This window comes from Hipposideros armiger, unplaced genomic scaffold (assembly GCF_001890085.2).
Source record: "Hipposideros armiger isolate ML-2016 unplaced genomic scaffold, ASM189008v1 scaffold_482, whole genome shotgun sequence".
Taxonomy (NCBI): domain Eukaryota; kingdom Metazoa; phylum Chordata; class Mammalia; order Chiroptera; family Hipposideridae; genus Hipposideros; species Hipposideros armiger.
Window position 1 is genome coordinate 1127287 of NW_017731832.1, and position 13808 is coordinate 1141094.

At 42.5% G+C, this 13808-nt stretch overlaps 1 protein-coding gene across 1 annotated transcript in view; it reads right to left on the reverse strand.

Annotated features, from left to right (window-relative positions):
• Positions 1-13172, reverse strand: part of EZH1 (enhancer of zeste 1 polycomb repressive complex 2 subunit) — an 18125-nt gene extending 4953 nt beyond the window's left edge. Inside the window, exons 1-13 of the mRNA XM_019667042.1 lie at positions 13017-13172; positions 11076-11196; positions 9881-10057; positions 8796-8898; positions 8152-8315; positions 7680-7771; positions 5599-5779; positions 5183-5379; positions 3721-3812; positions 2741-2781; positions 2125-2250; positions 724-902; positions 125-220 (exon numbers count right to left, since the gene is read on the reverse strand). Coding sequence (XP_019522587.1) covers positions 125-220; positions 724-902; positions 2125-2250; positions 2741-2781; positions 3721-3812; positions 5183-5379; positions 5599-5779; positions 7680-7771; positions 8152-8315; positions 8796-8898; positions 9881-10057; positions 11076-11196; positions 13017-13157 — 1710 coding nt within the window. The 5' untranslated portion in view covers positions 13158-13172. The remainder of the gene's footprint in view (positions 1-124; positions 221-723; positions 903-2124; positions 2251-2740; positions 2782-3720; positions 3813-5182; positions 5380-5598; positions 5780-7679; positions 7772-8151; positions 8316-8795; positions 8899-9880; positions 10058-11075; positions 11197-13016) is intronic.
• Between the last annotated feature and the right edge of the window lie 636 nt (positions 13173-13808).

Below are 13808 nucleotides of genomic sequence, written 5' to 3' on the forward strand. Positions count from 1 at the left end.
GGCTATATGAGAAATCAGCTGAGTTATTTAGAGATTAACTCACAGAAGCCTGGACCACAGAAAATCAGGGTTTCTCATCAGTATCTCCCCAGATAAGAACGTGGGCCAAACCGATAGCACTCACCTCACCACAGTACTCAGAAATGAACTCATTCTTCTGCACAGACTCCTTAATGAAGGTGCCCCATCCGGCCACATCTGAGGGGGCCAGCAGCAGGTGCTGGGAAGAGGGAGTGGAACCTCAGACCACAGGGTGTGTGAGTAAGGGGAATGTGTGCCCAATGTGCACGTGGACGGTGGGGGGCAGGGTGGAAAGAATTAGCAACTGGTAAGAGGATCTGAAAACAGAAAACGGGCTAAGCCATTCTGTTCTGATAGGAGAGAAAACAAAAAAGGGAGGTGGTGAAAGGAAACACGACACCTCTTCCTCTAGACCTGGGGACCTGGGGCTGGGTCTATGAGAAGCCACTGCTGCGTGTCAAGTAAAAATAGACAATGACTTGTCCATCCTCTCTGCTCCTTTCAGCCTGGCCAGTTCAGGGGGTCACTGTTCTAATCCCTCACTGGGACAGAAAATGTAATTCAGTAAACGTGTGTCTTTTAGAATTTACCAAGCACTTTCATGTACAAACCCTGTAAGGAACCCGTAGGAAGGGGCTGCTCAGGACTATTTAGTCTTTCCCATTCCATTATCCGGCCCAGAATCCTGAGAAAAGCCCTCACCTTCTTGAGGCCACGCTGGATGCTGCAGTTTTTACAGGAAACCACTTTGCAGTCCCAGTGTTCGGAGGCCCCGCAGGTGAGACACAGGTCGGGGTCGCACTCTCGCACTGCCAGATAGCAAGGACACTGCTTGGTATTGCATTGGGTCTTACAGCGACAGCCAGGGAACCGGTTCTGACCTGGGTGGGGGGACAGGTAAGGTTAGGAAGAGAAGCAGGCTAATGGTGGGGCTGAGGTTTGATTCAAGGGACGGCAAGGAAGTAAATGTTATGTGTTCAAGAATATTTGGCAAAATAGGAGAGAAGTTCCCTTCCCAATAATCAACCAATACTCGAACTTTCTTCCAATGAAAATGGAGTGCCTCCCAACATTCATGCCTGAGAGTCCAAAGAGCAGGTTTGACGACGAGAGGTGTTTCCTAGAGATTCCCCAACAAAGCTCTCCTTCCCCTGTGTTGGTGGAATTTGGAAGAGAGGCAGACACTGCCCCAAAGAAAATGAAATCAGTGCTTTTCAGTGGTAAATACTCAACATCAAATAACAATCATTCTGAGAACAGGGTGCACCCACCTATGCTACCCTCCTCTACCCACTGCCCTCCCCAGCACAAGCACTGCTCTGCTGTGGTTAAGACTGATGTCTGCTATGGGTTAGGAGGCACTTCTAGCACAGCTGCCTGGGCACCCAGTTCTGCAAGCTCTGAAGGCTGCCATCAAACTGCCTTCAGAGGGGAAGGGCATGGTGGGATACGAGGTGAAAGAGAAGCACTTTTAGCCTCTATCCCACCTTCTGCTAACATCCAGACTGACCTGATATTAAAACTCCCAATGTTAAACTAAAATAGACACGCACAGAATTGTAACCTGTATATACTGTAAAGCAACATCCTGGAAAGGGAGGCTATGACTGTACTATAAGGAAAAGATCCCCATATTTCTTAAATCTGCCCTGGAAGGTGAAGTTGGGAAAGTATCTGATTTCCGTCTAATTGTGGCTTTTAGAATCATACACCTAAGGGTTTTTGTTTGTTTTTTTGTTTATTTTATTGGGAAACAGCCATGGTCCTTGGTTACACATTGCTTTCATGCTGCAATGGCATAGTTGATCCTTTTAAGGAGGGCGCAGCTCACAGTGGCCCATGCGGGGATTGGACCAGCAACCTTGGTGTTATCAGGACCACGCTCTAACCAACTGAGCTAACTGATCACCCCCCCCCCAAGGATTTTTTAAAAATGACTTTTTCAGATCTTAAGTCTCGTTTCCTCTGTAGAATGCTTAAAACACAGCAAAGAGAATATCAGAACGCCCCTAAGTAGCAAAAGGTGCAGGAGGGGAGGGAAACCTGGGATGCAATGAGACCAACTGCTTTGTTAGACTCCAGAGGACAACAGAGAACTCTTACAGTCTGGGTTGCACTGGCAGAACTTCTCGCAGAAATTCTGAGTCATGATGCAGGGGCAGGTGCTGTCACAGGGGCGGTCTGGGTGGTCGCAGGGTTGGTAGTTGTACACTTGTGTGGAAGAGTTATCTAGGAGAAAGAAGAACAGACCAGGACACTGCTGTGCCTATGGTCCCTAGCTGCCCTCCCTCCCAAGTGTCCAATGGCCCTGCTTCAAAGGAGACGTCTTCTAACTATAACCTTGGACGTATATTTAGTACCTGAAGTGAGAGGCAATCCTAGATGATGGTTGTTCCTAAGCTACGGTGGGGGATTTGCTTTGTGGGGAGTGTGGAAATGGTCCGGGACTACAATGTAGCTATTCCAAACTTTAAGTGATGTCTAGAACCTGGCAAATGGCCCACTATGAAAATCAGAGACCACGAGGCCCATAACTCTACCTCCTAAGAGGTCTTCGCAGCTGCAGTGAGAAGCTGAGCTGTTCTCAGCTGCTGCAGAGATATCTGCAACCTGTGGAAGAGTTACAAGGTCAACAAGTGCAGCTGCAGTTGGGGCAGGGGATGGCCACAGGGATGAGACCTAGAGCTAAACTGCTGAAGAATGCCCTGGTGGAGCTTACCTTTCTTCAGCTGAATTTTCCTGCAGTGTGCAGCCCACAACCTGAAAAAGAGAGACAGGATAGGTCTCGGTCATGGCCCTGAGGAACTCTGCAGATTCGGGTCAAGGACAATGTGGCCTGCTCTGAGGACTGCAGTTTGATAATTAGGGAGTATCCTCCCCAAATCCCTTCACAGAAAGCCTCTACTCTGGTACACAGGAGCTGGAGCCCATCCCAAATTCAGCTGGTCTATGCCTCAAGATTTAAACATAAACAATATCCCCTTAACAAACATACATGAAACAAAAAAGACACAAAACAAAACCCAACCCTCTATATCTATTAAAATGTTATTGTTTCTCCCTCTCACCTCTCTCCAGCCTTCGGGGAGGTGGAGATATGGGGGAGTTTTGAGCTGGGGAGGTGAGCAGGATTTTCAGGAATATGCTCTGAGTAAAGAAACTGAAAGGGAACTGAAAGGAACTATCTAGAAAAGGTGTCAGTTCCTTCCTTCAGTAGGTGATAGTCATTAGGGAACCAAGTCAGGCAGATTGTCAGATTGTTCTTAAAAAACTTCCCCCTCTAAGCAAAAGCTAGCTAGAAAACAATGTTATTATGCAACTTAGAAAAACAACACAAATGCCAAAAACTAAACAAAACAAAACAACTCTGATCATGGTGGAGGAGTGGGTACAGTGGTAACTAATCACCCAGGGGGGAAAAGGCCTCAGGGTAGAGCCATGAGGCCAGCTCACGCTGTACTGGCCAAGAGCGTAAATGGAAAACTAGATAGTTATCTCATCATGCACAGCATCTAGGGACAGGGGAAGGGCTGGCTGATCCAAGGCACAGACCCGCAGGGAGCACTGAAAAGGCTGGCCCTCTGCTGTGCAATGCCAAATGGATGGGCAGTGGCTAGAGAGGGAGGCAGATGAGAAGCCCACGGGGAGGTGAGAGCACAGGGAACAGCCTGGCCACAGAAGTCTTTGTTTGACCCTTGCCTGTGCTTTCTTTTCTTCTTCTGTGAGGGGTTCATGAGCTCATCTGTTGGCAACTTCAGGATAAGCGATTCTTTGACTGCAAACTGAAAAACCTGGAAGAGAAATCCAAGAAGACTTGTCATGCCTTCTTGAGCTGGGAGGTCATATAAGGGACCCAGCCAGGTGCTGGGCTAGGGAGCATTCTGGAGAGTTCGTAGGCAGCTGACAGCATCTTTTCAGTCAGGGAGAGGCACTGGCTCTGAGTTAATTAAGTATTTATCCTGATTTGAGAAAGGAGAAATTCAACTGAGCACAATTACAGTTTTCCTGGTTAGTAGCTTTCATCTACTGCTCTGCCTGCCTGGGCTGCATGGGCTGATTCTGCAAGAATCTGCATGGGCTGATTCTTACCAACAGTTATCTGTCTCTTAGGAAGGGCAACTTTGTGTACCTGAGTGTAAGACCCCACATAAACATTACCACCCGGCTAAGCACTGGCTCCCTCTGCTGGTATAAAGACGTCAGCGCCTTAACTACTTCAGTAGGACAGCATTTCAGGAAGACCAGTTTCCCTTTCATGGTGCTTCTTCCCTCATAGCATTCGTTTTGGGCTCTTTCTTTTCCTTTTTGGTTATAGGCATTCTTGAGATTCTATGAAAAGTATAAATCTTCTCAGGAAAATACACACAAAAATTGTTTTGCACCCAATTCGATAGATCTTTACGTTAAGAATCTGTGCTTCAGAGATATAGGTCTGAGCTCCACAATGAAAGCAAAGGGCACTTCAATTCCTGGTTCTATTGCTTGTTCTAAGTACAGGAACATGAACTTAGGCCACAGGGACTCCTCCAGAAGTTGAGAAGCCAAGTGAGCAGGGCTCAAGCTCTGGTGTTCCTTTTTCATCGGATAAATTGGCCCTGACTCCTGACTCTCTATACCTGTTCTTCAGTGTCTTCTCACTGCAGCCTCTTCCTGCCTCCAGAGCATTGGCGGCTACTATCAAACTGTGATTCTTGTGATGGTACGAATGAGAAGGGCGAGGTCCAGGCTTAGCTACTCGGGGTGGTAATTAGAAAATCTAGCGGTAGAACGTTAGGAAAATAAAGCAATGAAGAGACTGATGGAGGGAGCAGTGGCTGTGGCTAGAGGTAGGAGCAGGCGTATGCTAGGTAAGGAGATCCCCAGAAAGACCCAGGAGTCCCTGCTAGGAAACGAATATGCATTTAGAAGAAAAGGCTAGAACCAAAAAAAAAACAAAAAAAACTAAAAGGGTATACTAGGTCTAGAGGAGCTACAGTGGCTCTTGGTAAGCACTGGTAAGCCTGGCCTTTGCAGGAAGCCCCATGTTTGGGGAACCAGCTGCCTGGACCAGCAGCACAGGCTCATGGGGGACTGAGCCTGAGGCAGCTTCTCCCCAATAGGCAGCTGAGAGCAGTGCGTGAAAGGAGGGCGCACGCTTGTTCCTGCTACTTTCAGACAGTACCTGCTTGCACGTCTTAGTCCCCAGAAGCCTTGCTATTGAACAGAAGTTGTTGAAGTAGGTGCCATGAAAGACTCGAAAAAGAGATTCTTCGGCCCCGGTCCATTCCACAGGCTCCGAGGGCGCTTCCACTACACAGAGCTGCGGTGGGGCCGGACTAGCCTTCTGTTTTGTGGGGGTCTGACAGCGAGAGTTAGCCTCTAAGAGAGGAAGAAATAAGAGACACAGCAGGTGGAATGCAGATCTCATCAGTAGCTGGCCATAAACTCAGAAGTAACTTCATTCTACTTAAAAAGGCAGCAGAGTTAGGAACAAAAATATTCCCGATCTCCACGTAGTCATGTTAAGTGTTAGGTAGCGGTCCTGGATTTACCAGAGTCCTTGTGTGGAAAGAAAAGATCATTTTCTGTTCGCTGTACCTGAAGAACTGGAGGCCCAGTCATTGCCTGTGTCCCTGTCACTGTCGCCTTCTTTAGTCTCAGCCACAGCAGAGGCTGAAGTGTTGGAGCAGGAAGCACTGACCATGTGGTGCCTTCGCCGGCGACGACCAGAGCACTTGGAGCGAGGGTTGTGGAGCATGGCGTATTCCTTTGCTCCTTCCTGCCATGGACAAATGTGTAGAAAATGTGTACAGGTAGAAAACAGGAACAGCCCCAGAGTCACCATATTGATTGCACCATCACAAACCTTCTGCTTTAACATCTGTACTTACATGCAGTGATATTGTCTCTTTAATTTTTTTGCTCTGTTCCATATAAGTGTGACCATACAATAGACATTTAACAAATGTTCTGAAACATACAAACTTATACCTCTTCACCAAAGAGCTATCCTTTACAGTAATTTTAAAAAAGATATAATCTATGCATCTTCAGTTTTCCAGTGAGTTATATTTAAAATTCATTTGCAGGTTAGCTGTTTGGAATTTGAGAACACATGCTCCTATAGATAAGGAGATGAGGTTCAGAGAGGAGGGACCTGCTTGAGCGTATATAGCTAATTGTTCCAGAGTGGATACAAGAATCAGGACCCCTTGTCCCCAGGCCATGCTGCTCTTTACATTCTACTGCTCTGCCTCTGTTTCCATAATAAAATGTGTAATTCCTGAATTTGTACAATATTACTACTTCATTTTGAAACTTCCCTCCAAATCAGTATATTAAACTTGGCAAAATACTGTTTCATTACTTTATAGCTATGAGTTTTTTTAAAAAACCAAATAACTATCATTCAGCTTGATCGTCTATCTCCTTATCAGTCTTGGTTCCCAAAGACTTTTAGATGTTTCTGAAAACTAAATCTATGTGTAAAGGACAAAGGTTTACCATTACTAATGATATTCAGAACACTATACTGTAGACCCTCAAGGAAATGCCAAAAGAAAAGTTTTGAAATTAATTAAACCTGTATTATATGCCTATGCTACAATGTGACCCACACAATATCGCTTATAATGTATTCTTACTCAAATTGTTTAACATAAATATAATTAAGCCTCCAGAGATAATTCTAGCTTATGGGAAATAGGAGATAGAGTAACAAGCTAAATGATACCAGGAGGAAATAACAGACAAATCCAGAATACGGGATCATCCTAGAAGACAACTAGTCTGAGCTTTTTAAAAAGAAAAGAAAAAAAAGTGAAGTAATTATCTGAGATTAAAACAGACTGAAAAGACCTAATAACAAAATATGATGCATGACAACATGATCTTGGTTTGGAAAAAAAACAACAACTAGCTATTCTTGGTACCTCTGAAAATATTTGAATATGGAATGGATAGATATTATGAAATTCTTGTTAATTTTCTTAGCTGTCATAACATGGTTACGGAAGGGAATGTTTTTATTTTTAGGAGATGCATGCTGTAATAGCATACAAGCACTGCAATGTTTGCAACTTATTTTCTAGTAGCTTAACAAAGATACATCCACATAAACATAGGAATAAAGCAAATATGGAAAAAATTTTATTAAATCGAGGAGAAAGGTCTCTTTCAATTTTTTTGCATGACTGAAAGTTTTCTTAATAAAAAGTTGGGGGAGGGGATGCTCCAGTGTTATATTTGAATATATACTGATTTCTTAAAAGCAATAAAAGAAAACCTGTGCATATAAACTTCTATTAAGTTACAGAGAGAGAGAGAGCGAGAGAGAGCGAGAGAGAGAGCGAGAGAGAGAGCGAGAGAGAGAGCGAGAGAGAGAGCTCCAATTCAAAGAGTACAGTTTCAGATTCTGAAATCTGAGTAGATGATACTTAGAGCAGAAAAGACTTCGATGCTCTTCAAACCTCACTTCATAAGACTAACTTCACAGTCCTACTGCCCCAGTATCTGGGAGCTCCTTAAGGACAAAAGTTATGTTTTATTTGCACCTTATGACCCCCAGAATGCTATTATTGTCTTACTTGGTTTGTGATTCCAGGGGCAGAAAGCCCAAGGACCATTTCCTGCTCAATTTTCAACAAAGTTAACAATGGCAGAACAGCTTAAGAACGTACCAGCAAAAGGAAGCAGTCTGTGCCACATGGTTCTGGTTCAATCTTGATTTCTTTGTTCTTGCGTTTATATACATTAGGGGTAGCATGAAAAGCTGGAAAACACAACACTGCCCTGTTTCCAATGGTATATCCATTTGACAGGATGGGAGGAACAAAACTGAATTAGGGAGCTAGTGTAGAATTCAGATATTAACAGCTACCATCAAGGTGCACAAAATTTAATCATTTCTGACATCAACACAATCCTTTCAAAGCTAGGAGGTAGTTAGGAACAATTATGTTGCTGGTTATTCTGTCCTGCCCACGCAAAACACACTGCACTATAAGTGAACAAGTGAAAACAGAACTGACCCTTTGTAAAACCATTATCCAATCAGAAGCCCGGAACTCTATCTGATAAGCTACAATAAAGAGAAGGAAATGGTGGCTGGGTATAAAAAACAGGAGAGCATTTCAGAGTAGCCCCACTCACGGTGAAGGAAGCAGTCGTATTTAAAGCAGCGCCGGCAAAAAAGTGTGTGGAAGGAGTGCAGAGACTGCTCCCGCTGCACAGACTTGGCATTGGGGCCATCGATGTTGGGTGTGCACTGAGGGGGAAGTGCATTGGGGTCTGACATCTCTGTTAGCTCTCGATACCTGTTTAAGAAAAGAGAGAGAAAGTTCCTTCCAAGGAAATGCTTCCACAGAGAAAATACAGATTGAATATTGACAGTCATCCAGGTAGTTTGCAAAGGGAAGATGAATGTTTTTATGGGTCTTATTGATGACGGAATGATATATAACTAAGTGGGTACACCACTGTAATTCTGCTGGGCTGGGCATGTGTCTGAAAGTAAGGGAAGGAAAAAGATTTGATAATTATGGTGCTGGAGTAACCCTCCAGAAAAATGGCAGAATTTTAAAAGTTCTCTGCCCAGACTTACTCAAAAACCAGCAAACAATGACACTTAATATGGAAATGGGCATTTAGAGGTAAGCAAGTAAACAATAATCAGAAGTGAGGGCAAATCACAGTGCACTTATCACAAGCAAGGCTTTTTATTAACCAAATACAGGCTTGAATAAAACTTTTTGCCCAAGGACTCTACACGGCCTGAGGGGGACAACTTTCCCTACCTCTCCTTCATGTCATCTGGGACACCATTCTCAGGGAACATCGAGGCAATTGCGCTGAAGATCATGTCGTTTGGAAACTGTTTCTTGGAACTCTTTTTGTTGCCTGTATTTGAAGAGACAAAAAGCTCCTGAGTGCTATCTATAATCAGAGTATGTAAGCAAAGCTGTTTGATCATTTTCCTTTTGTCACAGCATTTTGATGAGAGCTGCTTTGTTAAGTCACCATTGACTGTTTGGAACTATATAAAAAAGGTCAAGGCTACCTGGACTTATCTAATAGGCTACCAGTAAATAAGGAAATCAGAGTCATCTATATATGAACAACAAAATCCGCATTCCAAGATAAAATCTGGAGGCGAAACCAGAGTTTTCATGGAGAGACCTGAACATAGAAGAATCCTGTCCTAATGTTGATGGTGAAGAAAAAGACTGATACTATAACTTATTACAGTTATAATGAGAGAGACACTATGTCCCTGGACATATAGTACAATTAAATAACATAGAGTACAGTTAAACATTAAATAATTAAACATTAACAACATGGAAAAGTGCTCATGATGTAAGATTAAATAAAAAGGGATATAAAATTATATATTTGTGTAAACACACATATGGCATGATCCTAATTTCACATAACATATACAAATAGGTTGATTTATATGTATAGATTTTTTTAAAATTGAGACATAATTGACATATAACATTGTATTAGATATATACATATACACACACACACACACACACACACAAGTATACATCTTTTAGGTCTAGAAGGAAATATTAATGCTGGTTATTCCTAGGTAGCAGGATTATAAGACAATTTTATTTTCTTCTTTATAACTTTCCATGTTTTCCAAATACATCACTTTCATAATTAGACGTGAACAATAATTATTCTCTAAGTTCTTCTACCTTCTTCTTCAGCTAGATCACAACTATCTTAAGTTATTTTTCAATGATCATTTTTTTCCTTTTAAGTGGACCAATAACAGCCTTTAATAAGCAATAAACTTTTGTTTTTTCCATCTTCCCTCTCCCTGTTACTTTCAAAGTGGAAGTAACATTTACTTAGTGCTATTTACCTTCAATAGCATGTCGTTTTCTCTTTCGTGTTACTGGCAGGTCTTCTTTGCTGTCATCTTGCTTTCCATCTGAGGTGTCATTGTGCCCTTCTTCCTCTTCATCTGAGTATTGGTTCAGGGCATCTACCAACTCCAGGAAAACAGCATCACTAATCAGGACAGATCCAGGGATCATCTCTGCAACATCAGGATTAGAAGGATGAGCAGTGGTTGTTTCATACTCCATTAGTCCTCCTAGGAATGTTTTGTTATATTCAATCCCAGGCCCAGATAGATAACATGTACATGCTTTTATATGGACAACCAGGAAATTACAATCATTTGATTGGCTCTTATAACTGCAACAGTTCAGCTGGCTAGAATGAGAAATCCAGTTACAGGCTTTATTCTTATTGGGGTACTTCACTCCTTCAGTCACAGGTCAATCTGTATTTACGGTGCAAAATCTCACAAAAACGTACAAACAATTCAAACGGGACAGAAAAAGAATGATAAAATGAAAACGTACTTGGTTTTGCTGCTGATGGGTCTAGTAGTCACCTCCCTGAATCAAAAGGCAGCATTTTTTCCTAAAATCATACTACTTATACTACAATTTAGGAGAAAGTCTTTGAACACTAGGGGGCGCTGTGGGTAAACGCATATCAACAGCATCGCAACAGCAACCCCAATTGTCAAAAGAGCAGGTGAGGCTATTGATTTGCAAATCAATGGGGAGTCTCTCCCCATCTAGCCACTTATTACACACTGACAGCTTTTTCTGGGACTATGACTAAATCCAAATGAATTGCTTTTAGGAAAGTCATGCTATTATAACCAACTTCTGAGAGATCCAGGGCATATCTGGATCAAAGTAGGACAGAGAGGTCACGCTCATTGCTGTTCTCAGAGTAAGGGCAATGAAGAACAAATGGCCTTGGATGGGTTTATGGAAAACTTCTAAGATCAAACTTATCTGTACACTGAACTTTCTTTCCAGCCACTGATTACTACACAATCCTTTTATGTCCCAACTCCTTTTAAAATTAAACTGGAATATTTTCAACATAAAATTTTTATTTCCAGCCATGTGATGACAATTAAATGTTCTTCAGTGTGTACGCCATGAGGCAGCAGATAAAAGGAAGATAATGATGGACCAAAGAAGAGGCACCATTCTAACAAAGTCTTTTCCCAAAGAGTTCAGCACCCCTACCTTCTTCACCGTGGACTTTCCCATCGTAGTTATTGATCAGCTCCTCAATGAAAGTCTCATCTTCTTCTTTCACCTCATCTCCCATGTAGGGAATATTGCACAAAACTGTCTCATCTTCTACCTGAAATCAAACCAGATGTGATTTGTTTCATGAATCCACTATGCATCTTCTCTTTTCTGTTTAATGAAATCTTTGCTGAACCTTTTTTGCTGCTTGAATGTCCTAAAAATGACTTTGGTCACAGGGTTTCCTGCATTTTAAAGACTGGCCATTTTGTTTTGCCAACAAAACCTCAAGTAGGAAGGGGGCAATGCTACTTTTTTGGGGTAAGTCAGTTTAACTACTTGATATTAACTACCAAATGTTCATCATGATACTAAAAGTGATATTTCCACCAATAACTAAAATTTGACAGCACATTTATTTTTCACAATGATTCCACATATTATCTCATTTTATCCACTAAACATCATTGTGAAATAGGTATTAACATCACCTAAAAACAATCTAAAAGGTCTTCAATTCTAATTCTTTTCATAAGGAGAAAGATAAAAAGGAAGGCTTCCAAGAATATACTCATGGGCCAGCCGAGTGGCACGTTGGTTAAGAGCTGGCTTGGGACGCCAGAGGGCCCTGGTTTGGATCCCACATGAGGGCCAGTGACACTGCCCTCTACAGCTAAGATGCTGAACAACAGCTCAACCTGGAGCTGGGATGCTGTAGGCTGCAGCCCCTGCTGCAGTGGGTTGCCATGGGCTACCGTGTGTAGCCAACAGCCAGCGTGAGCAGCCAGCAGCTGCCGTGAGCGGCTGTCCAGAAGCCAGTGACTGATCTGCCTCGCCTGGGAAGAGCGCAATGATGGTGCCAACTTGGGCCAGTGAAACAACGTCCTCCACAACTAGACTGAAGAACAAAAGGACNAACGTCCTCCACAACTAGACTGAAGAACAAAAGGACAGCAACTTGTCTGTTCCCCTTCCCCCAATTCCCCAGTGCTGTTCCTATCCCCCAATTCCCCAATAAAAATCTTAAAAAAAAAAAAAGAATATACTCGTATATAACTAGAATATTTAGACTATAAACTGAGCAACCATAAAATTTTTGGATATTATATTATACACAGTAAGATTAATCTCCCATAATCATAATAAAAATTATGATTACAACTCATGTCAATCATACTCCATGGAAACCTAAAGTCAATCACAGTGTGAACTACGAATATTTCCTGGCAATAAACAATACTAACAGATTTTTTGGGAGGGGGTTCAGCAAAGAACATAGTCATTCTTAAATCCTCAAGTAGCAAAGTAAAATTACTCTAAAGTTTTATTCCAAGAGAGGATTCCCTTCTGTAAACCTATATCCTATTCCGGTCAGAAGAACTGCTATCTGTCACCAGGCAGATGATAAGCACCGGCAGTATTTGGAGAGGACTGATTAGCAGGACCACAAATAATCCTTGTAGGAGTCAGCGTAAAGGCCCAGATGAAAGAATTATGGATCACTGTGTGCCTCCTTTATCTCATTTTCTTTCATAGCATCTTGTCTTTAGGGGATTCAGAAAGGATTGCACCATCAGCAGGGAGCTGTCAAGCTGCTTAAGCCTCAAGTGTCTGATTTAAACTGCATTTAACTGCACATGTTGCAAAATTGGGCCAAGGTAGTAAGGGAAAACTGGAGACTTGCCCAGGCTCATCCATTCAAAAAAGAACTAGCACTGACCCAGAAGTATACTTCAGAGAGTATACAAAATCTAACAAGTTACAACAACTTGCAAATGTGCTTTTTACAGTAAATATAATAAATTACAAAAGCATTCTGCCCTGCATGTCCAAGCTTCAAGTATAGTCTGATAATATTTACCCAAAGAGGAGCGTGAGCATATCAACACAAGAAAATCATATCGTTTAAATGATCCCAGTGCTTTCAATACATACCATAAAGTTCTGCTGGAGAGGGGACCAGGAATACATGATGGGAACCAATGCAACTGTGTTCAGAGACCTCATTAACATATGCTGGCTTGCAAATCCTGGGAAAATGCTCTCTATGGTACACTGAAATATAAGCAACGACATGGAGAGGGAAAGGGAAGCACACAACCCAAGAGAGAATTGTAGTTTCCTCCCAAAATGATCCCATCAGCCTTCTAATTCTTGCAAATTAATAAGCTGAGAGTTTTGTAACAGTCAATTCCTAAAAGGAATCACTGCACTGTAAACCGGTGGAAAGCAGGAACTCTCTCTTATTCACCTTTGTATCCTCTACCAAGTCCTGCACAGTGTCTCCCACACTCAGTGGTGTTTATTTCAAATCCTACACTTGGTGTTTATTTCAATCTAAAACTGTTGGCCTCCTTGGGCTGTACACAACAGCAAAGGGCCTCTGCAAGTCCTAAGAGATGAGAAGGAAGATGAGGAAGTTTTTCTGAAGACCTAAACTTTAAGACAGTGGATATCTATCAACTTAGCTGCACAGGTGATGGGGATAGTACAGGGAAGCAAAGAAATTATAGTCGTATTCTGCTTTGGGAAACAAAATTGCTCTCAATACACTGTCTGCTTTTTGTATTTAAAAAATATTATCTCTTGGTCCGGCTGAGTGGCTCAGTTGGTTAAGAGTGTGAGCTCTGAGCAACGGAGTTCCCGGTTCGATTCCCACATGGGCCAGTGAGCTGCGCCTGAGCTGAGCTGCCAACAGGTGGCAGGATGGCTCAGCTGGTGAGAGCA